The sequence below is a fragment of the Pediculus humanus genome, genomic scaffold, assembly GCF_000006295.1.
Source record: "Pediculus humanus corporis 1103172107770 genomic scaffold, whole genome shotgun sequence".
Lineage (NCBI taxonomy): Eukaryota > Metazoa > Arthropoda > Insecta > Psocodea > Pediculidae > Pediculus > Pediculus humanus.
The window spans coordinates 247,972-270,263 of record NW_002987368.1 but is presented as its reverse complement, the minus strand read 5'-3'; the positions used below and the strand labels follow the sequence as shown (position 1 = coordinate 270,263).

The 22,292-nt window shown below is 23.4% G+C and overlaps 5 protein-coding genes and 1 non-coding gene across 6 annotated transcripts; 2 read left to right on the top strand and 4 right to left on the bottom strand.

Annotated features, from left to right (window-relative positions):
• Positions 1–246: 246 nt before the first annotated feature.
• Phum_PHUM357260 lies at positions 247–335 on the bottom strand. The gene has a single exon. It is a non-coding gene; the product is annotated as a tRNA-Tyr (tRNA).
• Positions 336–787: 452 nt separating this feature from the next.
• Phum_PHUM357250 (oligoribonuclease, putative) lies at positions 788–1,590 on the bottom strand (the record flags this gene model as incomplete). Its single annotated transcript, XM_002427928.1, has 4 exons — positions 788–1,032; positions 1,102–1,198; positions 1,270–1,431; positions 1,504–1,590. The coding sequence occupies 4 exons, from the start codon at positions 1,588–1,590 to the stop codon at positions 788–790; spliced, it is 591 nt and encodes a 196-aa protein (XP_002427973.1).
• A 362-nt stretch (positions 1,591–1,952) lies between these two features.
• Positions 1,953–2,787, top strand: Phum_PHUM357240 (U3 small nucleolar ribonucleoprotein IMP3, putative; the record flags this gene model as incomplete). The annotated part of the gene is made up of 4 exons (XM_002427927.1): positions 1,953–2,089; positions 2,195–2,354; positions 2,439–2,593; positions 2,673–2,787. The coding sequence occupies 4 exons, from the start codon at positions 1,953–1,955 to the stop codon at positions 2,785–2,787; spliced, it is 567 nt and encodes a 188-aa protein (XP_002427972.1).
• A 3,381-nt stretch (positions 2,788–6,168) lies between these two features.
• Phum_PHUM357230 (uncharacterized protein) lies at positions 6,169–9,911 on the top strand (the record flags this gene model as incomplete). The annotated part of the gene is made up of 14 exons (XM_002427926.1): positions 6,169–6,330; positions 6,469–6,630; positions 6,917–7,075; positions 7,171–7,365; positions 7,489–7,600; positions 7,694–7,900; positions 7,992–8,092; positions 8,211–8,374; positions 8,490–8,628; positions 8,945–9,073; positions 9,162–9,347; positions 9,439–9,610; positions 9,673–9,761; positions 9,882–9,911. 14 exons carry the CDS (start codon positions 6,169–6,171, stop codon positions 9,909–9,911), a joined length of 2,007 nt encoding a protein of 668 aa, XP_002427971.1.
• Positions 9,912–10,968: 1,057 nt separating this feature from the next.
• Phum_PHUM357220 (uncharacterized protein) lies at positions 10,969–13,061 on the bottom strand (the record flags this gene model as incomplete). Its single annotated transcript, XM_002427925.1, has 3 exons — positions 10,969–11,012; positions 11,655–11,971; positions 12,001–13,061. 3 exons carry the CDS (start codon positions 13,059–13,061, stop codon positions 10,969–10,971), a joined length of 1,422 nt encoding a protein of 473 aa, XP_002427970.1.
• A 549-nt stretch (positions 13,062–13,610) lies between these two features.
• Phum_PHUM357210 (uncharacterized protein) lies at positions 13,611–15,238 on the bottom strand (the record flags this gene model as incomplete). The annotated part of the gene is made up of 6 exons (XM_002427924.1): positions 13,611–13,829; positions 13,901–14,073; positions 14,171–14,451; positions 14,543–14,630; positions 14,930–15,062; positions 15,134–15,238. 6 exons carry the CDS (start codon positions 15,236–15,238, stop codon positions 13,611–13,613), a joined length of 999 nt encoding a protein of 332 aa, XP_002427969.1.
• Between the last annotated feature and the right edge of the window lie 7,054 nt (positions 15,239–22,292).

Here is a 22,292-nt window from a genome sequence, read left to right as displayed (position 1 = left end):
AAATAAGGTTATTGATTATTATTATTATTGTGTGTTATTTCCTTATTGACATTTAATTATTTGACATTGAAAATTGACATAAATATTTAATTCTTTTTTTTATATAAATAGGAAAAGGAATAAATGTTTTGTTTTGTTTTTTTTTTTTTTTTTTTTTTTAATAAACAATTTTTATTATTATTATTTGTAATTTAAGTTTTTTCTTAAATGTATCGTACTTTTGGAAGAGATAAAAAAAAAAAAATTTCCTTCGAGCCGGATTTGAACCAGCGACCTATGGATTACTATGAACATTCCTCTACAGTCCACCGCTCTACCAACTGAGCTATCGAAGGTGATGCATGGAATTTTCGTTTAACGTCATTTCTAATGATTTTTATTTTTTAAATATATTTTTTATTTTATATATTTATTTGTATATGAAACTTTTTAAAAAAAATTTAAATCGATCTTAGTGTCACTTTTTCTCTCTTTCTAAATTGATAAAATAAATAATTGTACGTCCAACGTAAATTAGATTATTTAGGAAGGATTATCAACGTTAAGCCCACGTTTTTGCAAGTAAGAAACATCCTTTTTTTGTTTAAATATTACATATATAATAAAAGTCTCAATAATTTTAATAGATAATAAATGAATAAAATTTAAAGCAAAGGTTATGATGAAGTTAATAATAATTTAAAAATTTCTTGTGAATAAGTAAGTGTTAGGAAGTAAAGAAAAAAATAAAAATAAATTTACCATTGTTGTTGTTATTATTATTATTAATATTATTAATGTTTTAAGTTTACTTAAATGCTATATTTTTGTAAGTTTTAAGTTCTTGAATGCTATTTTTAATATCATCCAAAGCTCTGTGACTTACTTCTTTTTTGCAATTTTTTAACTCATAAGAATACCAATGATTACAGAGAACTTTTAACGATGAAACATCTATTAATCTATAATGAAGAAAGGTTGGAATTGATGGCATATATTTTTTAAGAAATAATAAGTCCATATAAACAGAATTACCAGCCAAGTAATTTGTTCCTACAAGTTATATAAAATTATTTCAATGTTAAAAATTAGAAATAGTAATATTTATAAAAAATAATTTACCATCTATAAAAGTATTCGACTTAATATAATTGAATAGTTTTTCTTCGACATCTTTTAAAGAATGAGGACTAGCTCTAGATTCAGAAATTAATCCAGACTGAAATTAATATTTTTATCATAAGTAATAAATGCAAAAGTAAAAAAACTTTTATTAAAATATTATTTTACTTTTTCATGATGCACCAAACACCATTCATTCATTGATTTTAGTACATTATCATTTTGATGAATTACAAAATGCATTCCTTCATTCAAAGGATTTAGGTCAGGCTCTGTAATAATGCATGCAACTTCTAAAATAGTATCTGTTTCCGGATTCAATCCTGTCATCTAAAAAAAAAATTTAAATAAACCTAAAAATTTGTTTTTTTCTTTTTTTTTGTAAACTACGGCATTTCGTACTTCCAAATCAATCCAAATATATCTGTCTAATGTCATTTTAAGAGCTTGGCTAGTTAAACGTCTCAAAATGGGCAAACCTAAACTCATGTCATATACTCTATCATAGAAAACTGAATAAAATGGATGTGCGTTACGCCATTTGTACCAAAAAAAAAAAAAAAAAAAAACTAAAAGTTAAAATATGAAAAATTAAAATTAAAAAATATGTATATTTTATTTAAACTTAAATTAAACTTTTTTAATTAAATAAAAATTTTTTTACATTTGAACTCGACGTGGTTTTAGAATTTTTATGAAAAATGTGCCCAATTCTAAATATTACTTAGAATTTTTAAGATTGAAATTAAAACATTTTTGTAAAGTGAAAGAACATATTAGATTTTATGTATTGTATGTATTGATTGTAATTTTTTACAAATTAAAACTTAATAGGAAATAGTTTTAAAATCATGGTTCGAAAATTAAAATTTCACGAAAAAAAACTTCTTAAAAAAGTTGATTTTATTGCTTGGGAAGCAGATAATAATTTACATGAAATAAAAATTATGAAGAAATACCATCTGAAAAAAAGAGAAGAATATACACTGTAAGTAATATATTTAAACATATATATATATATTTTTTTAGTAATATATATATAAATAAATTTTTTGTCTTTTAAAAAGGTTAATATGTTATTTTTTTCTTTAAGGTACAATAAAATTTCACGTGAAATAAGAGAAGTTGCTAGAAAGATAAAAACATTAGATCAAAATGATCCATTTAGAACAGAATGTAGTTCTAAATTATTGGAAAAGTGTTATATCCTCGGACTTATTCCTACTAAATGGGACTTAGCTCTAGTAGATAAAGTTAGTTAATTGTAATATTGTCTGTTGTTTTTTTTTTTTTCGATAAACTTTAAATTATTTATATTTAAATTTATGTGTATTTAGATAACTGCGAGTAGTTTTTGTAGGAGACGATTACCTGTTATGATGGTTAAAACTAAAATGGCAGAAAATATTAAAGCAGCTACTGAATTTATTGAACAGGGTCATGTAAGAATAGGACCTGATTTAGTTAAAGATCCAGCTTTTTTAGTGTCTAGGTGAGTTTGATTATTAAAATAATGCAATTCATTCTTAAATTAATTCTTATTCGAAAATCGATATTTTATTTTCCGACAGGTATTTAGAAGATTTTATTACATGGGTCGATACATCTGCCATCAGAAAGCATGTACTGAATTATAATGATGAAGTAAGTCTAGTTTTCCTTCTTATAGTTGCAAAGTTTAGATAGAAGTACCTATTGTTAAAGTTTAAATTAAATTTTCACAAATTTGAATCATTATTAAGTTGCTTCTTTTTTCTTTGTCACATTTTGAAATCGTTTTTTAAACAATTATTTGCGTTATTTATATTTTCCTTTCATTTTTATTGATTAATTATTTTTTTGACTTTGGTTTCTTGATTTTAGAATTAAATAATGTGATTAATTTATTATTTATTATTTTTTTTAGCTTGATGATTACGATAGACTATGACACATATAAAGGAGTATTTAAAACTTACTAATTTTAACAAATGCATAACTTTGCAAAAAAAAAAAAAAAAATGGAAAAAAACTACATTCTCTCATTTATAATTATTTTTTTTGTAATACAATATGTGAAATGTAATATTTGATAAATAAATTATATTTATTTATTTTTTTTTTAAATAAAATTTATTTTCTGTAAATTGTAACACTTATAAAGTTAAATTAAAATTAATTTTTTAAAAGTTTTTTTTTTTTTTGAATCAAATGCTTTAAGTTTTTAATATTTTATAAAATTTTCATAAAATACAGGTTTTTTTTATAATAATAATAATTTTTTTTTTTACAATTCTTAATAAAAATTTATTAAGCCTAAATAATTAATTCTATTCTGTGAGTCTTCAGTTCAGTTCAGTGCACAAATTGCATATGACATTGCCCTTTTAAATTAAAAAGTTTAATGTTACTAATACAAGTAACTCAGTCTTGCATGAGATACTGTACCATAAAGTTAAAAGTAATGGTTTTATAAATTAAAAAAGAAAACTTTTGTGAGTAAAATTATTTTAGAATAAGAAAATTTTTTAAAATTTCTCTGTTAAGTTTTTTATGTAAAAGGTTTTCATAAGGAAAAATTTGCCTTATTCAGTTTGCAAACTTTTTATTAATAATAAAAATTTGTTAATTTTAAAAAATGTGATTTTATTAATAAAATTTGAGTACATTAAATTTTGATTTACTTTTATTTTTTTTAAAAGGGTTAAACATTTACTAAAAGCAGTTTTTATTAATTTCTTGTTAAAATTAAAAAAATTCTTTTTATTTTTATTTTTTTTTGCAAATATGAGAAAGGCAACGAGATAGTTTTCTCTTTAAAAATATTTAATGCTAAAGGCTATAATTTATTTTTAACAATTTGTGAAAGGAGTATTTGATTTTTTTTTTCCTTTCAGATAAATGACCCCTTTATGTATTTAAGTACTGGTTAATTTCTTTTTTTTTTTTTTTTTTTTGAATCAATAAATTAAAAACAATAAATTAAATATTTTTTTAACATAAATTTAAACTTTTACGAAAAGTCACTTATTAAAATTAAAATAGAGAATAATTATTCATACATAATGAAATGATATCTCAAAAAAAAAAATTATTTAATTTTATTTTGAAAAGAATAAATAATAATATTGTATGTAGACCGTACCGAAATTTTAATTTGGCAACACTGTAAAATGAAAAAGTGCAAAAAGTAAACAATAATTTAGTATAGTCTCGTTTTCAAAGCCATGGTCCACTTATAGACGAGTTATAGTAGACAGGTTCACTCTAGTTCTGTACATCGACGGCAGAGTTGGAGTGAATTTTAAAAAGAAAATATAGTTTTTTAATTTATTTCAAAGAGTCTACACATTTATTATTTTAGTACTGTAGTTTTGTGTTTAAGTATTTTGTGACCTACTCAAAAGTTGTTTTTTTATTAATTTTGTTTTTAGGTAAAAGTATTTCTTGAGAAACATAAAAGCAAATCTCATAACGGTTTCTCTATATTCTTTTAATAACGGTGTTATTTTTGCAAATTTTTCTTTTTTCTTTTTTTTTTTTTTTTATTTTGCAAATTTATAAATTACAGATTATATCAATCGATATATATATATTTTTGTGTATTTTAGGTATGTGATATATATTTATTTATTACAAAATGGCATTTTCAGTAGAATCATTACCAAGCAAAGAAAATTTTTGGAATAATGACATTTCTTTTCCGAAGAAAACTTCATTTGATGGTATGTTTTAATTTTTTTTTTTTAAATTTTTTTTACTTCTTATCTAACCATCTTAACTTTTACTCTATTAAAGATATTTAAAAAAAAATCCTTCTGTAAAAAAAAAAATTTTGTATGAAATATAATAATTTTTATTTATTTACCTTTTTTTTATTGTAAATAATATATTTTTCAATGTTTATTGCCAAGGTATTATTTTTGAAAGTTTCAAGGTCATGGTTGAAATGTATTTACAAATTTAAAAGAACTGACCTAGAAATGTTAAACTAGCTCTTAATGTTATTGGTTAACATACATTTTATTTATTAATTTTTAATACAGAAAAAAAAAAATAGCAATATAAGTTTTTTACAAGTTTCTTTTTTATTAAAAAAAAAAAAATGTTTTTAATACACAATTATCTAAAAAATAATAATTAATCTATTTCAATCAAATTTTATCACAAGAGGTTTATATAATCGATTTTAAAGTCCTTAAAAATTTCAGAATATTTCTCTTTATTATTTTCACAAGATTAAAAATGTAATTGTCTATATTTTAATTTGCATACTTATTGGATAAAAAAAGTTATATGTTTATAATAAAATTGTTGTGCTTTTTTTTCTTTCAAATTTTTTATTATTACTGATTTTCTCATTGAAACACTCGAATAAGTTTAAAATTAATTTTTTTAAATGAGTTTTATAATAACCACATCTATTTTCATTTTAATCGAATATGAATTTCTTAAAATTAAGAGTATATACAAAAAACTCAGCAAATGAATTATAAAAAACTTAATCGTAGAAAACCTCTCATAAATTTTAAAATAAAAGTTTCAATAATAATGTTGTATATTGAACCTTAAAATTAAATTGGCACTATTTCGTTCGCGGACTAATTATTGTTATAATTTTATTTTATTATTAAGAAGTATAATCAAAGTTAAATATTTTCGTGTAAGATTATTAACCCCCGAACTGGAAACAAAGTCACGATTTTCTATTATTTCGTTATATACGTTGCCATTGATTTTAACGTCTGCGTGAATTTAGGAATTTAATTAAATTACTGCTTAGAAAAAAAAAAAAAAAAACCAAGGTAATAATAATAATATAATTGAATTGCTTATAAAACCGTGCGAATCGTGTGTTGTCTCAAGGCGAGAAGGAAACGGTCGAGCATAACAATAATAATTATTATCCAAGAAGATTACATTAAATTTGGCGAACCTAAGTTTAATTTAATTTTCATTCACGTCACGCCTCTTGGTATGGTCATAAAAAAAAAAAAAAAAAAAATTCAATCTCACAATTTTTTTCTTATTATTTACTTAGGTTCTCATAAATGGACAAGAATGAGCGGTGAAAATGACATTTTGCCAATGTCTTTCCACCATAAGAATTTGACTAATCATAGAAGCAATGACGTTGCCGACAGAGAAGAAGTTTTGCAGTATTTTAATAAAAAATATACTTTTAAACCCCCCGAATTTGGATGGAATTTACCATTGGAGACTGAAATGTTTAAAGAAGATAAATGGGAGGTTTGTATTATTTCAAATCATGAGTTTTCTTTTTCCATTTTTATTGACCATCAATTATGGGTATTACAGAAGAAAAAAAAAAAGAAAAGAAAACGGAGAAAATGAATACATAATTTTTTTTTTTTTATTTATTTACAGCTTGATATTTTTATTGAGTTGAAAGAAAAATTAAATGAAGTGAAAAACAAATTAAATAATTATAATTTGGATGATTGGCATAAACATACAAGAGCAATGAATAAAGCAGGAAATCTATTATGGACTGTTAAAAAGACTATCGCACCTGAATTTGTTACTCAGGTATAATGAAATTTGTTTAGAGTTTAAGTTAATGTGTGAAAGGAGGTTCATTCTATCTATATTGTGGGAAGTGAAAGGACGAATGAAATTTTTAAAATTGAATGTTTCCTGTTAATAAAAAAAAAAAAAAAAAAAAAATTTTTTTTTGTTGTAAATATTATTATTATTTTTCAAATTCAAAATGGTTTTTTTTTTTGATTTATAAAATTACTTTCTTATTACACTCTTGAATGAGTGGTAAATTATACATTTATTTATTTATTTATTTTTTTTTTTTTAAACTTAGGCGTGGCTTAAATTTTATGAAATCTGTTGTTGTTATGATTTTGTAAGCAAATCTGCTCAAGAAGCATATTATTTAAATTCAGTACATTTATGTGAAGCTCCTGGTGCATTCATAACATCACTTAATCATTATTTAAAACTCAATCATCCTGATTTAAAGGTAAACATTTTTTAAATTTTAACAATTATAAATAAATTATTAAATTCGAAAAGAGGAAAAAATTAATTAATTTTTCTCATTATTTAATAAATCAGTGGGATTGGATTTCGACCACTCTTAATCCTTATCACGAAGAAAATCCCTTATCGATAATGATTAACGATGACAGATTTATTTTACACACTTTGGATCATTGGAAATTTGGCGAAGACAATACTGGAAATTTGATGGATTTAAATAACATGACAAATTTGGTTAAAGAAGCTGAAAACATGGGACCTGTTTTAATGGTAAAGAATCCATTTTAATTTGTTTTTTTTTTTTTTTGCTTTCTTTTAGAAAATTTGAATTTTAAAATTAATGTTGCATTGAAAAAATATTTACAAATTTATTTGTGATTAATTTAAATTTAGGTCACTGCCGACGGAAGTATCGATTGTCAAAATAATCCTGGAGAACAAGAAAGTATTGTTTCATGTTTGGTTTACTGTGAAATTGTTTGTGCACTCCATATTTTAGCCAAAGGTATAATAATAAATTTTACACTTGTATTTAATTTTATTTATTTTATTCATTTTTTAAACAAATTTGTCTAAAATAGTAATTAATTAATTGCAGGAGGAAATTTTGTCGTTAAAATGTTCACAATGTACGAAGAGCAAACAATTTGTTTGATGTATTTATTGGTGTGTTCTTTTGAATACGTACACGTATTTAAACCTGCTTCGAGTAAAGAAGGAAATTCGGAAAATTATGTGATTTGTTTAAATTATGTCGGACCCGATTCCATGAAACCATGGCTTCGTAAATTGAAGGCTTATTATTGTAAGTGTGCATGCCAAAAATTGTTGGACAAAAATGGACAAAAAAAATAAAAATAAATAAAAATGAAATCGTTTTTCATTTTTTATTATAGCCGAGGAACGACCTAATAAATCCATGTTTCGTTTAAGTGATATTCCTAAAGACTTTTTCGATCAATTATATGAATGCACAAAAATATTTAAAAACTATCAGGTAATTATAACAATCAATAATTATAACGCTATGTTAATACATTTATAATGAGATATTTTTAGTAATTATAATATTTACTTATATTATTTAATTTAATTTAATTTAATTTTTTTTTTAGGTGGAAGTGATTGAAAGAAATATTTATTTATTTGAATCGATAAATAATCAGCAGTCGATAAATAGAACTAAACGTTTAAGATACGCATTGGCCGACGAATACATCAAAAGGTACAATTTGAGACCTTTAAATTCAAAAGAAGATGAAATTGTTGGCGAAGACAAGTTGGTAAGTAAATTTTTCTTTTTATTTTTTTTTTTAAGTTTTCATAAATGTTATGAATATTTATGTATAAATATATTTTTATTAGAAAAAAGCTGAAACGCCGAATATAGATAGAAGGTGGGAAGAAGGTTCGTTTAATGATAAAATTGAAAGAGAAAAAATGCCGCCGGTTGTCAAAGTTAGAAATTTACATCAAAACGTTCAAAAAATGTCGATTCGATGGGAATACGATGAAGAAATTAAATGGATGGAGGTTCGTATGACAAAAAAATAAAATACAAAAATCTGACGAAACTTTTTTTAAGAGAATTTGTTTTTTTTTTTTATTAGTTTCCCTCGTACGGGAATAAATTCAAGGTTGTTGTTGGAAAATCCGTAACTTCAGTACATAGCTCAAAATTTTGTTCTGGAAGATTATTAAAAATAAGAAACGAAATACGACATTTGGCCAAAGAAAATTTTCCTTCCGTGGTAATTAATTAAAAATATTAATATAATATATATTAAATATATATGTGAGGGATTTTACAAAAAAAAAAAAAAACTATTAATTGACTAAAAATTTTTAGTTTCAAACTTTTTATACTCCAAAATCGAATGCTGTGACTCCTGCCAAAGAATTAAGTCCCGAATTAAAACGTATTATTCAAAAATCATTTTCTTTGACGGATCCCCGTGTGAGAGTTTTGAATTACGAGGTATTTATTTTAATTTTGGTGGGTGGTAATTAAAGTCCAAATTTAAATTTTAAACGGAAAAAAATCAATTTCGAATCATTTATTTTAGGATCAATTATGGAATTCGTTGGAAAGTGGTCAGAACGAATGTTGCGAAAGCAACGTTTTATTCGATATAATGGATGAAATGGAAGAAAAAATGTGGAGGGGATACAGTTTAATTATTCAGGGTTATCCGATGCTTACTCAATTTACAGCCGGAGTCATATATTTGATGGGACATCTTTTCGAAAAGGTTTGTGTTCGATTCGATTTGATCTTTTTTTTACATTTATGCAGAAAAAACATGACAAAAGCCTCTCTCCACCCCCCCCCTTTTTTTATAGGTCGGTTTTGTTCGTCCTTCTGGTCAACACGTAGCTGTGATATTTCGCGAATACCGATGCACAAATCACATAATGAATAATTTCGTACGCGAATTGGACTCTCAAGTCGACAAATTGGACAGAAATAAAGAAAAGTCGGTGTTGTCATTGATTCCGATAGGAGAACTCATATGTAAGTAATCTTATATTTGACCTGTAGGTTTTTCTGTTCAATATTTTATTAATGTTGTTGAGATAAGATGAAAATACAAAAGGCCGAATTTGAACGCCAAAGGAGTCGAGCTCGTGTAATAACATTGAGAACCTCTTTGAAAATGGCACGTGTTAATTTTGAAGCGACCTGATCTTAACAAATAATCTAAAACATTGTTCGTTTCGTTTTTTTTTTTTTTTTTTTTTTTTCATTGCTGTTTTAACTAAAATTATTATCATCATTATTATAGATGGTCATAACGAGTTTTATTCTTGCGTGACTGCCGTGAATAATCTATGCGTCAAAGAACAAATCAATGACCTGGTATATAAAATAGGAACGGCCGTTTCCATGCCAGAACATTAAAAAATTTAATTTTTTGTTTTATTTATTTTCAAAAATCAAAAAGGAAAGGAAAGGAAAATCTACAAGGGCAATTAACTTGTAAACTATTTTAATATTTATTTATAAAAATCATCATCATTGATTGTGAAAGAGGGGGTAACCTTCTGGAAAAAAACGACACTCATAACTGATAGTATAAGTTCCTAATTTTATAAAAATTCCATAAAAAGTAACTTTGTTTCGGTTTTATTTTTTTATTTTTTAATTTTAAATTCTATTTATTTATTTTTTTTATAATAATAAATTTTTTATTAATTAATCGCGCGGTACTAATACTACTACTACTACTACTTCTACTAATCGATAATTTTTTTATTTATCTATATATATATTATGTATAACTTCATTTTTTTTTTTTTTTAAAAAATTATTTAACATTAGTCCGATATCAGCTAGTCTTATTATACAGTAAATTTTACATTATTTATTTAAAATAAAATAAAAAAATTTATAAAATAAGTTAAAAAGTTATTATTATTATTATTATTATTATTATTATATTTTTTATATATTAAGGTTAGATTATGAGGTGTTTCCCAAATTTTTGTTTTTTTTTTTTTTAAATTATTTTAAATTTATGTTTTGTTTGTTTGTTTGTTATTAAAAAAGGGGGAAAAAAAAGTTGAAATAAAAAGCATTTATTATTATTATTATTATTTAGTTTTAGTATTTAATAAATTTTTTTTTTACGTTTTTTTATGTATTTTTAATAAGTTAAAAAATAAATTTTTATATTAAAAATGATTTTAAAAAAAAATGCCGACTATAATTTTTTTTTTTTTTTTTTTTTGTTATGATTATTCAAAATTTTTAAAATAATTTTTGTTTTATAAAACGGTATAAATTTTTAATTTATATATATATATATAATATTTATATTTTATTAAACAAATAAATACACATTTTAAATTATTTTATTTAAATATAATCAATCAATCAATTAATCCATTAACTAAATATTTTTTACTTTTTTTTTCTTCAAAATTTTATTTTATTTTTATTATAAAATTCATTATTATTATTATTATTATTATTATTTTTTGTCACACATATAGAAAAAAAATTCATCGTACGTATTTTATATATATATAATGTATTTAAAAATTATTTTCTATCTCTTTTTATTTATTTATTTTTTTTTAGCTAAGTAATATCTCAACTTTTTATACATGAAAATACATAATAAACTAAAAATTATGTCAATTAATAAATTTTAATTAATTAATTAATAATTTAAAATTAAAACATTTTTTTTTTGTTTACATTAAATAGAACAAAAGAAAAAATTTTATATCATTTAAAATGAACAGGAAAATTCGTAATGAAAATTAAAAAAAAAAAAAAAAATTCGAATCATATTGTTTATGTATGAAATTACTATCATAACATTAACTAAAAAATTTAAATTTAAAGTATTAGTAAACTTTTTAATGTTTCGATTAAGTTCATTTTTTTTTTTTTTTTTTTTTAAATAATTTAGTTTATGATTTATAGTTTTTAGTTTAATAATTTTAATCTAAAATAACATATTCGATTATTTTCTTTTCATTTTTTTTCTTTTTTTCATTTTCTCTTTCATTATTGTCGGCTGCTTCAAATATAAAGTAACGCGTTTTACTTTTAGACGAATCACATTTTTTATTTCTATCATTATTAAATTCGACATTTTTTTCATAACAATTCGTTATGGTGTCAAATCCAGAAACGTTACCCTGAACGTCAACGATTTTGGGAAAAAATGTTCCAGGGTTTTCCGCATCCGTTTCCTTTGATGTATCCCTATTGCTTTTTTCCGTAGGATAATGAGAAGTATTAGGTTGATACGAATACCTTCTGACCGTGGTTAAATTTTTCGACTCCGCTGGTATTTCTCCAATAATGACGACATCATCGTGATCTGTTTTTTTATTCGCGTCGTTGAAATTTCTTTTAATCCTTTGAGAACTTTTAAAGCTTTTAAAGACTCCTCGGATCCATTATTTAACGTGTATTTTTTTTTCGGCATCGTTATTGATATAGATGGCGGTGAATCCCGAAGGAATTTCTTCACCCTTTCTTCGTCCGATGATTTTTTCGACGATTTCCATTGTTGGTTTATTTGTCCATCATTTATTTCTTCTGAATCTGTTGATTCTGTAGACTCGCAACGAGTCTTTAAATTTATTTTTTTGCAATTTATCGCATTTGAATCGGAAAACGTGGTATTATTTCGTAACTCGAATTCTTCTTTCTTTTCACATTTTCCATATTGACTTATATCAGGTAATGATAAAGGTTTCATTTCAGTCTTGAGTTCAGAATTATTAAAAACTCTGTCATTTTCTTTTTGATTGACTCTAATTCCATCATCGTCCTCATCATCCATTTCTTCTTCATCTTCACCTTTCATTTTGTCCACGTTACATTCCGCATTCCAATTTTTTTTATTTTTATCATTTTCGTCATTGTCTCCACTGTCGTCACTTCCTCGGGTGCTACCTCGTAAATTTCTTTTCCCTTCACTTTTTTCCCTTTCGGATTGGCTAAAATTTTTTTTACCGTCGTAGTTTTTTTTGTTATTGTAATTATCTTTGGTTTTTTCTTTGCGGTCAGTCCCGCGATTACGATTTTTTATCGTCGATGATTTTATATTAACCGTAAATTTTTTGTTCCGTAATGGTTTCTTAGGTTTACGAATACCGAAATTAAAAGAAAAGGTTGGCGTAGAAACTTTCAAGATGTTTTTCTTCTTTTGACGATTACCACAAAAAAATCGATCGATATTCGTAAGATCGCGAAATAGTCTATTGCAAAATTTATCTTTTTTTTTTTCCTCATTGAAGCCATTTGTAATTCTGTCCAATAATATATTAAATGTTGGCTCGATTTCACAATATCCAATATCAAATTGAGAATTTAATACCGTGCACGATTTTTCAGAGTTATCTGAACTTTTATAAATATTTTTATCATCATCACTCCTCCTGTTATCCGGATCCTCTAATACATTATTAAATAATAATTTTGGTTTTTTACTTTTGGGCATTTCACTGGGCGGATGATTTTTTTTTATTTTTGTATTACTTTTTAATATTTCCGAATTTCTAATCTCTGTATTCTCATTATTATTCTCATTATTATTATTTGAAATAGGACTTGTGTTATCAGCAGAATCAGTATTAGTATTCTCCGGTGTTTTATTTGAATTTAAAAAATTTTCACCGTCTTTTAATTCATTTTCCGTACCAGGCACTTGCTCGACATTTTTTTCTATCGATAAGTTTTTTAATTCTTTTTGCACATTTTCGGTATTAACAACACTTTTACTGCTGTTCAAATTTTCTTTTGACAAATTCCCCTTCTTTTTTTCTCGCCATTTTAATGATTTGCAATTTTCAAAATTATTTTTGCTTTCTTTTTTTTTTAATAAATTTAAATTATTTTCTAAAGCGGAAGAATTTTGTTCGTTTATTAGACGTGAATTTTTATCTGTGAAATCAAAAAAATAAAATAAAAAAATAAATAACGTATTTTAGAATAATTTACAAAAATTGCGTTACTACTATTTTAAAACTTTAAAACTATTGCTTTGTAATTAATTTTCACCATTTGTATCAGAAATCACTTCATCCGTCAGAGAAGATTCGCTGATGTTTAGAATTTTGTCATCATCATCATCAGCGGAGCTTTCAATTTCTTCCGGTTCACTTTCTTCATTACTACTCGCAATAGGCGATTCATTGGCTTCGTTATCTTGAACCTCTTTAGCCTTTAAACCTTGTTTCGTTTGTATTTCAGAATAATGGGCAAAAATCTACAATAAGAACAAAACATTATAAGATTTAACTTTGGTGCTTATTTTATATGCATAAATTATAACGTAACCTCTTGTTCTTTTTTAACTCGATTATCAAAATTTTCTTTAAATATTTTTTTGAGTTCTGGATTGTCTTCGGCTGGATCACTTGAATCTTTTAAAAATCCACAAAAAGAATCCCATAAATCGTATTTTCTTCTTTCTTGTAGCATAACGCCAACTTGTTGAAAAATTTCCGTCGCTAAAAGTAAAAATCTAACAGTTACTAAATATTATATTCGAAAAGAAAAAAATGAATACATCAGAATAACTAAATTAATAAAAATTGTTTAAATTACTTTGATACAATTTATTGTACCAATTACCTATGAGTCTTATTTTATCTGGGTCATTTGTTGACAAATCTAGGTAAGAACTTTGATTTTCCAGGAGCTTTACAATATCGGTAAAATCAGGAAACCTTTTCGTTTCGTTTAGCCAATTTTCAATAATCTTATTTACATTAGGATATTTAGATCCAGAAAAACAAATTTTTCTTAAATATATACGATTTGCATCCGGGTTTTCATTTGTATATTTACATAGTTTTTTGTAAATGGTACAAAATCTTTTTCTGTGCCTGTAAAAATCAATATATAAATTAAATATTTATCACAATAATTATATCATACTAAAACATATTATAACTAAATATATTTAAAAAATTCAACCTTTGAAGTTTAACATAAGTAGAATTTTCTTCGTCGCTTAAATCAACTTCTGTTTCCTCCAATTCTCTTATTTTTTTAGCAAGTAATTCTAAACTTTCATTTATTTTATTAAGAATTTTAATTTTTTTACTCATCCTTTCATTATTCAAATCTTCACATATATAAATCTCATCATTTGTGTCATTTGAAGATTTCAATTCTTTTTTTGTCACAATACTTATTTTCTAAAAATTTAAAAAAACATTTTAAGTAAAGTGTAAATGTAAGGACGGTTCAAAAATTAAAAATATTGTTTAAAATCAACTTTTACCCTTTGAGCACTTAAATTATCACAAAGTTCTTTGGCGATTAAATATAAATTATTTTCTTTAATTTTTTCAATACAACTCTTGACAAAATTTTTAAAATGTTGTGAAGAAGTGTATTCAGGATCTGCATTTTTATATCGCTTATTTAATTTTTTCGATAACCTCTCTCTGTCCGCTGGAACTTGCTCTAATGATGTACATAAACTCACAAACTAAAAATTTTGTAATAAGATTAATAATTTTGACTATATAAAAGTCAAGGAGGTCAGCATATAAAAATTACCTCATTGAAAAAATCATTACTATTACAAATATTTTCACTTTTTACAGGATTTAGATTTAACTCCTTTGAATCGGTTTTACTTGAATCTTTAATTTGAGATTCCATTTTTATTTCATGAATTTTATTAGTTTTACTTTTTTTCAAAAGAGCCCCCAATAGAGCATTATTACTTGTTTTTAGATTTGTTGATTCCAAACTACTCTTAACATTTACATCATTGGAGTTTGAAATTTCATTGATGACTATTAAAGATGAATCAATCTAAATAAAACAACAAAAAAGTTATAAATTTATTTCAAATTTTTTTTTTTTATTTTTAAAACTATATTTAATTAACCTCTATTGCCTCATTGTTTTGTGAGTTTTTGGAAGTATTTTCAGGTATGTTTATGAGATCAACAATTTCAGGTTCTTTATTTTTGTTATGGTAGTTAATTGTTGTTGAAGTACTAGTTTCAATTTCATTTTTTTGAATTTTAGCTTCAACTGATGCATTTTTTGACTGTTCATAAAAAGCATCTGCAAATTTTCTTTTTATAAGTTGTTTAAGATTTGATGATTCAGGCGTTTCCCGTTTGGAAGAAAACTGAAAATAAATTAAAAATTTTTTTTTGTAAAAAAAAAAATTATTTTTTACACTAAATTATTGTAAATAATGTTAGAAAAGAATTACAATTCATACAATTCATTCAAATCAACTCAACTCATACAATTTAATTGTTTGATTTTATACTTTATTTATTAATTATTAATAATTTTTATTAAAAAATAATTTTCTCAACAAACTCTTTAAATATACCTCAACAATTTCTTCTTCATCAGATGATAAGGTTATTATTTCCTTTTCAATCATAATTTTAAAACAACAAAAAAAACTAAAAACCGACAAAGGGTCTTTTGTAATTAATAAAAACAATCTTATTTTTCTAAATTTTGTGTTTTTTTCTGTTTTAAAAATGACAGATATTAAAGCTTTAAGCAGTTAAAAATAAAAACAACGTAAACCAATGAAACAGACATGACGCCAATTCTAGGTAATGACAACACAGTGTACTTAGAACCTTTTATAAAGGGCCCAGAAAATTGATTTTAAAAAAATTATTGTATTTATTCTATAATTTGTTGAAAATTATTTTGCAAACAATCATTATCTTTAAAAAATTATCTTTTTAATTACGTTTTATTATTTGACATATTAATTTAAACTTTAAAACTATTATTAATAAATTTAAAATGAGAATGTTATTCTTTAGATACATAAACAATTTAAACATTTTTTAGCTTTTGAATGTTTTAATGTGTATAAATATTAGATAAAATGTATAATTGTGAAGTAATTTGTTTAAAACGAATAATAAAAAATAAAAAAAAACGTCGGACTTAAAAATTTTAAAATTTTCATAGAGAATTTTATCGGGGCCTTTAACACACAAAGAAAAATCTAGTCAATTCTGTTATTCAGTTTGAAAACAGTCACTCGGCAGCCATGTTAAGATGTAAATGTGGTTTATGACATATTTGTATTTCAGTTAATTATTTTTAGTGAAGTGTCAAACAATTTGGATTATTTTCATTTGGATTCTTAATGTAACAAAATGAGTTGGGGGATTGAGCTTTGGGTGAGGATATTTATTTTAAAAACATTAACGTACATTTTCCTTTTTATTTTGCCTTTAGGCGGATTCTTGTCGAAGCCTGATTATTAAAATCTACTTTGCTTACTATATATATATATATATATTAAACATAAAAATCTAAACTTAAAATATTATTTTTTTACATTTCAAGTTCAGTTTTAAGACGGGAAAATAGTAAATTATTTCATTATTTTTTTTACTTTTGACGCAATCAAATTATGATTAACATTACTCCTAAATTTTTCATAAATTTCAAAAATTTTTTATTTTGCAGTTACTTTTATAATTTGGTTTATTAATATAGAACGCAATATGATTAAATAATATGCTTACATTCAGTAAGAATAAATAACTTATTGATTATTTGGATTAATTTATAGATTATTTTTGTTTTTAAATATTTTAAGTGAAACATTTATAGTAAATACTTATTGATAAGTGTGTCAGTGGTTTTTTTAATTGCAATTAAGTATTTCTATGAATGACTTATTTACTTAATTACCGTTCTAATAATATATATGTGTATGTGTGTGTGTGTGTGTGCATGTTTGTGTGTGAATGAATTAATAATGTAAATTATGAAATGTAGAATTTAATATGAAATTTTCTATTTTCACTTTGTTTTTACAATTTGAAGATCATACTCATTAAAATTTAAATCCCATACAATAAAAAGAAATTTTTTGTTTTTTTTTGTTTTAATTATGATCGAAGATAATTTGAATATTTTGAAAATTATCAAAAATATAATCATTCTATTATTTTTCAAGCATTGCGAATAGTTTTTAATTTTATGAAAATTAAAAATGGGGTGAAATGTCGACTTGAATAACATCAAAAGAGTTTAAAAGAAAAAAAATTTTTAAATTTTCAATAACTTATGTATTTTTTTTGGCTTGATCATAAATATCATTTGCAAATTGTGATATTTAATAAAATTTCTAACAGAGTAGCATATATATATTTATGGCAACCCTTATTTTTAACTTTTTTATTTTACAATGTTGTTCTCTTTTGCAGAGAAACAATTATTTTTTTATTAAATGATGACTAACCTCCAAGAATTTTCACAATGTTATTTTTTTATTTTGAATTTTACAAATATTTTAATATTCTTAAAGATTTTATATATTTACATTTCGGAAAAGAATTCAGGTTTAATATTTTCTCTAATGGACGAATACAAAATTCAGGTTAAATCACTAATGGTAACTTTTTTAATATAATCTCTATTGTAATCTTTGCACATATTTTTTTTTTTTTTTTATCAAACTATACATACACACAAAAATTAAACAATTAATACTTTTAATATTAAATTGTGTTATGCAAAAAAAACATATTTTTAAATGAACAAAACTTTTATTTCAGTTTTCAATTATTGTTTTATTTAACTTTAGGGGCAAAAATTAAAGTCGCCATTACTGTAATATGTAAACTCATTTTATAAATAATTTTTGTTTTCCACTTTAAAAAAAAAAACAAAACAAAACAATTTTTTTCTGGTTGCCATATAAAATTTGAAAAATTTGTTTTAGGAAAATATTAATGAATGATTTTTCCAATTTAGGCAAAGTTTTTTTTTTTTTTTTCTTCTTCTTCTTCATCATATGAATCTATTGTTGCATGTTTTTGTTTTTAAATAATTCTTTGGGGAAAAAAAAAATTTAACGGAATTTATTTTTTTGCGATTACGTATTTATTTTATGAGTTTATGTTTTGGATTTTACATATATATATTTTATTTTTATAGATTTTATTTATTTATAATTTGGCAAGTATAAAGGACAAATACTACAATTCAGTTCAAATCACCATTACTTAAAATACTTTTTTTTTTTTTTTTTTTTTTAATATTCGGAAACGCAGGGTTCATTTTTATTACCTTAAATTTTTTTTATTGAAATTAATGATTTTTATTTAATTAATAATTTAACGTTTAATGAAAGTTTTTTGAAATAAGATCGTCTGAGTTAAGCTATAAAATTATTATTGTTATTATTATTATTATTATTTTTTTTTATTAGAATTTTATTATCCTGATTGAAAATATAATTTTTACATTTTATTGATTCTTTATAAAAGACCAATAAAAAAAAAAAAAGTAAATGGTTAAAAATAGTAGAGTTATCATTTATTGTAGTAAATTCTATTGTGTCTTTTTTATATCGTAAATTTATTAGAATTGTTGACGGTCGTCTAAGAATTGAAATATAAGACAATTTTAAACACAAAAAAAAAAAAAAAAAAATTAAGAATTTTCTTGAATAAATTCAAATTGGTGAAAGTATATATATATATATATATTTTGTTTTTGTTAGTTTTTTTATTTTTTATTTTTTAATAGTTAAATTAGCTGTGGTTAAATATTTGGTGGTTCGGTTCAATTATAAAAGGATTTCGTAATTTTTTTTAAAAAATTATTTCGTTTAAATATTTTCCAAGAGTTAGAGTTAGAGAAATTATTAATATTTTGATTGAATTTTTAAGTAAAATTCTGTGATTGTTTGCATCGAATCGTTTTGGTTGGTTTGACGAATTCCTCCCCCCCCCCCCCGCATAGTTTAGTAAGTATTGGAAAAATAATTAGTTTATTTAGGGCGACCAGTTTAAGTTGTTGGCCAAAAACAAAAAGAAACCCACTTGCGATAGACTTTTGATGAATTATAAGAGAGTATCGTTTTTTGATTAGTTAATACCAACGCTAGTTTTTTTTTTTTTTTTTTTTTTTAAAGCCCTAAAACAAAAAATTAATTGCAAATCAATACGACGAAAAAAAAAAAAAAAAAAATGAGGTGTACAATTTTTCGAGGCGATTTTTACTTTAAAAAAAAAAATAATACCTGAAAATTTTCGACAATCACAAACAGAAATGCATAATAATATTTTTTTTCGAAGTTTAAGCAAAGTCGCTTGTAGAAATTTTTTTTTTTTTTTACGTCCTAAAACTCATGAATGAATTTGGGTCCTCAATAAAATGTAACTCTTTGAAAATTATCGAATTCAAACGAATTAAAAGGAAAAAAAAATTTTTTTATTTTAAAAATAATTTAAAGTGTTTCGATCAGTGATTGATTTTTTTTTAGCAACGAATGAAGTGTTTAGAAAGCTCCGTCGTAATTTAAGCCCAAAAATTTAATTGATTAACCACTCGTAATAATTTTTTTTTAAAAGAATATATTTTCGTTTAGTTTTCTTTAAAAAAATTACTTAAAGTATTAAAAAAAAAAATACAAATGTATTTTATTATTGCTTTTTTTTTTTTTTTTTTTGCTTGAATCTTTTCTTTTTGTTAATCAAGGCGCCAATTATTTACGTAGCTAAAAGTCTTATAGATTTAGAAACGGAAGACGTACAAGACGATATCTTTAAAAAAAACCGGATGTTCAATTATCGCAAAGCAGAAAATAAAAAGTTTTTCATTCGAAAAGCATAATAATTAATCATGTTAATAATTTTTTAATGAAAAAAAAAAAAATAACAACAACAACAACAAAAATATATACATAAACATAATGTAAAATTAATAAATTTCGATATTGTGCGTGTGAGAGAGAGAGTTATAAACAGGTTAATGTGAATCATTCATATGGATGACGTTATTGATTGTTGTTGACTCCTATTTCTTACTAATGACAAGTTGTAATGACTCATTGCTTTCCTCGTCCTGGTTTTTTTTTTTTTTTTTTTTTTTTTTACTTTTTTTTATTATATATTTAAGGTTAATTTTACCGATTTTCATGAACGCCCAACAACAACAACAACAAATGAAGGTTCAGTCCTTAAATAAGCGGTACTTATAAAATACCTGATTAAAATATTAAGGAACAAATATTATTATTTAAAATGAAATGAAAAAAAAAAAAAAAATTGGAAATAACAGTTATCAAATCAAGCTAAAAATTTTAATCAGGTATTTTGTTTTTTTTTGTTTTTTCTATTTTTTCCATTTTATTTTTTTTTATATGACGCACATTTATTTTGAAATGTATGTAGACTGTGGGATTTTCGAATTACAAATTAAGCCTATATGTAATTTTCATTTCGTCATATTTACGACGACGACGACGACATTATAGTTTTTTTAATTAAGGAAAAAAAATTAAAAAAAAAAAAAAAGTGATTCGAAAAGTTAGTTGTTGGTTACCGGTCATTTTTATTATTTATTTATTTATTTATGTATTATTAAAGTTTTACATTTTCCTTCGAGTCCAACATTTATTATTAGTTACTGCAGTCGGCCATTTTGTTTTTTCTTGTGCTAGGTTTTCCATTTTTAGTAACTTGTATTATTTATTTAAAAAAAAGTGATTCGTAATTCACTTACTCTTTTTTTTACATATAATAAAAGTATATTGCGTTGGCGGGAACTTTGTAAGTTTTTTCAGTGGGTTCGACTAACGTACAAATGTAGGAGCAAAAAAAAAAAAAAAGAAAAAGAAAAATTGTAAAAATTGATGGTAAAAATGACAAACGACAGCTCAATTTTTTTTCCTCGTCAAATTCAATATGACAAACATTTATTCGGCAATTCGATTGATAATTAGGAAAGTTAATTTAATAATAATGTGAAACTTTCCCTTTTTTTTCTCTTTCTCTCTCTAAGGAAGGAATTAGATAGAATGACTCACGAAAAGCTCCAAATATCCTGCGTGTCTGATTTTTTTGTCTGGTCGTGGTGGTAATTTAAAGGGGGAAAACAATGCGATGGTTTTCTTATACATAGAAAAGTTTATTTGTTAAATTATTTTTTTTAAAAACTTTTTAAACACCTTAACGGTTTTAAAGAAATTGTTGAGCGAATACCCAATGAACGAGAATTTTCCGATTTTGCAAATTCCATCTTGTACGAAAATTAAATGCGAGCCAATAATCGAGTAAAATTAATTTTCTTTTTTTTTTTTTGGTTTTAATTTTATGAAAAAAAAAAAAAAAATTCTTTGATTGCGTTTACTAATTGGTTTTGGCATAAACAACTCGTCAGTTATACCAAATCCTCAAAAAATTTAAAAAAAAAAAAAAAAAAAAATGGCAGAAATTGAAAAATTAAATTTTTCCAATGAGAAATTGATGAAGGTCTTTTAATAATAATTTAATTTTTTTTTTTTCTTTCTTTTTTTTTCATTATTCTATTACAATAAACGATTATTATTATTAGTTTTTATTATTTCTTTCATTATTATTATTATTTTTTTTTATTATTTGTGTTTAACAAACGAATGCTAAGGAAATAAATTGTGAAATATGGGGGAGGGGGAAGGCTAGTAGTAGTAGTAGTAGTACTAGTCGTAAATGTGAGTCTCCTCATCCATTTGGATTCATGCCTTTGTCAGAAAACGATGATGATGACGACGACCTTTGATCCTTTATATTATATGAATAATGACCGAGTTAAAAATTATTATTATTATTATTATTTTAATTGTAACTCATGTTTGAATTATCTTAGTTAGCTTTTTATTTTTAGATGTGCCTAAAAAATTTATTTTTTTCATTTTATAGTGTCGTTTTTTTTTTTTTTT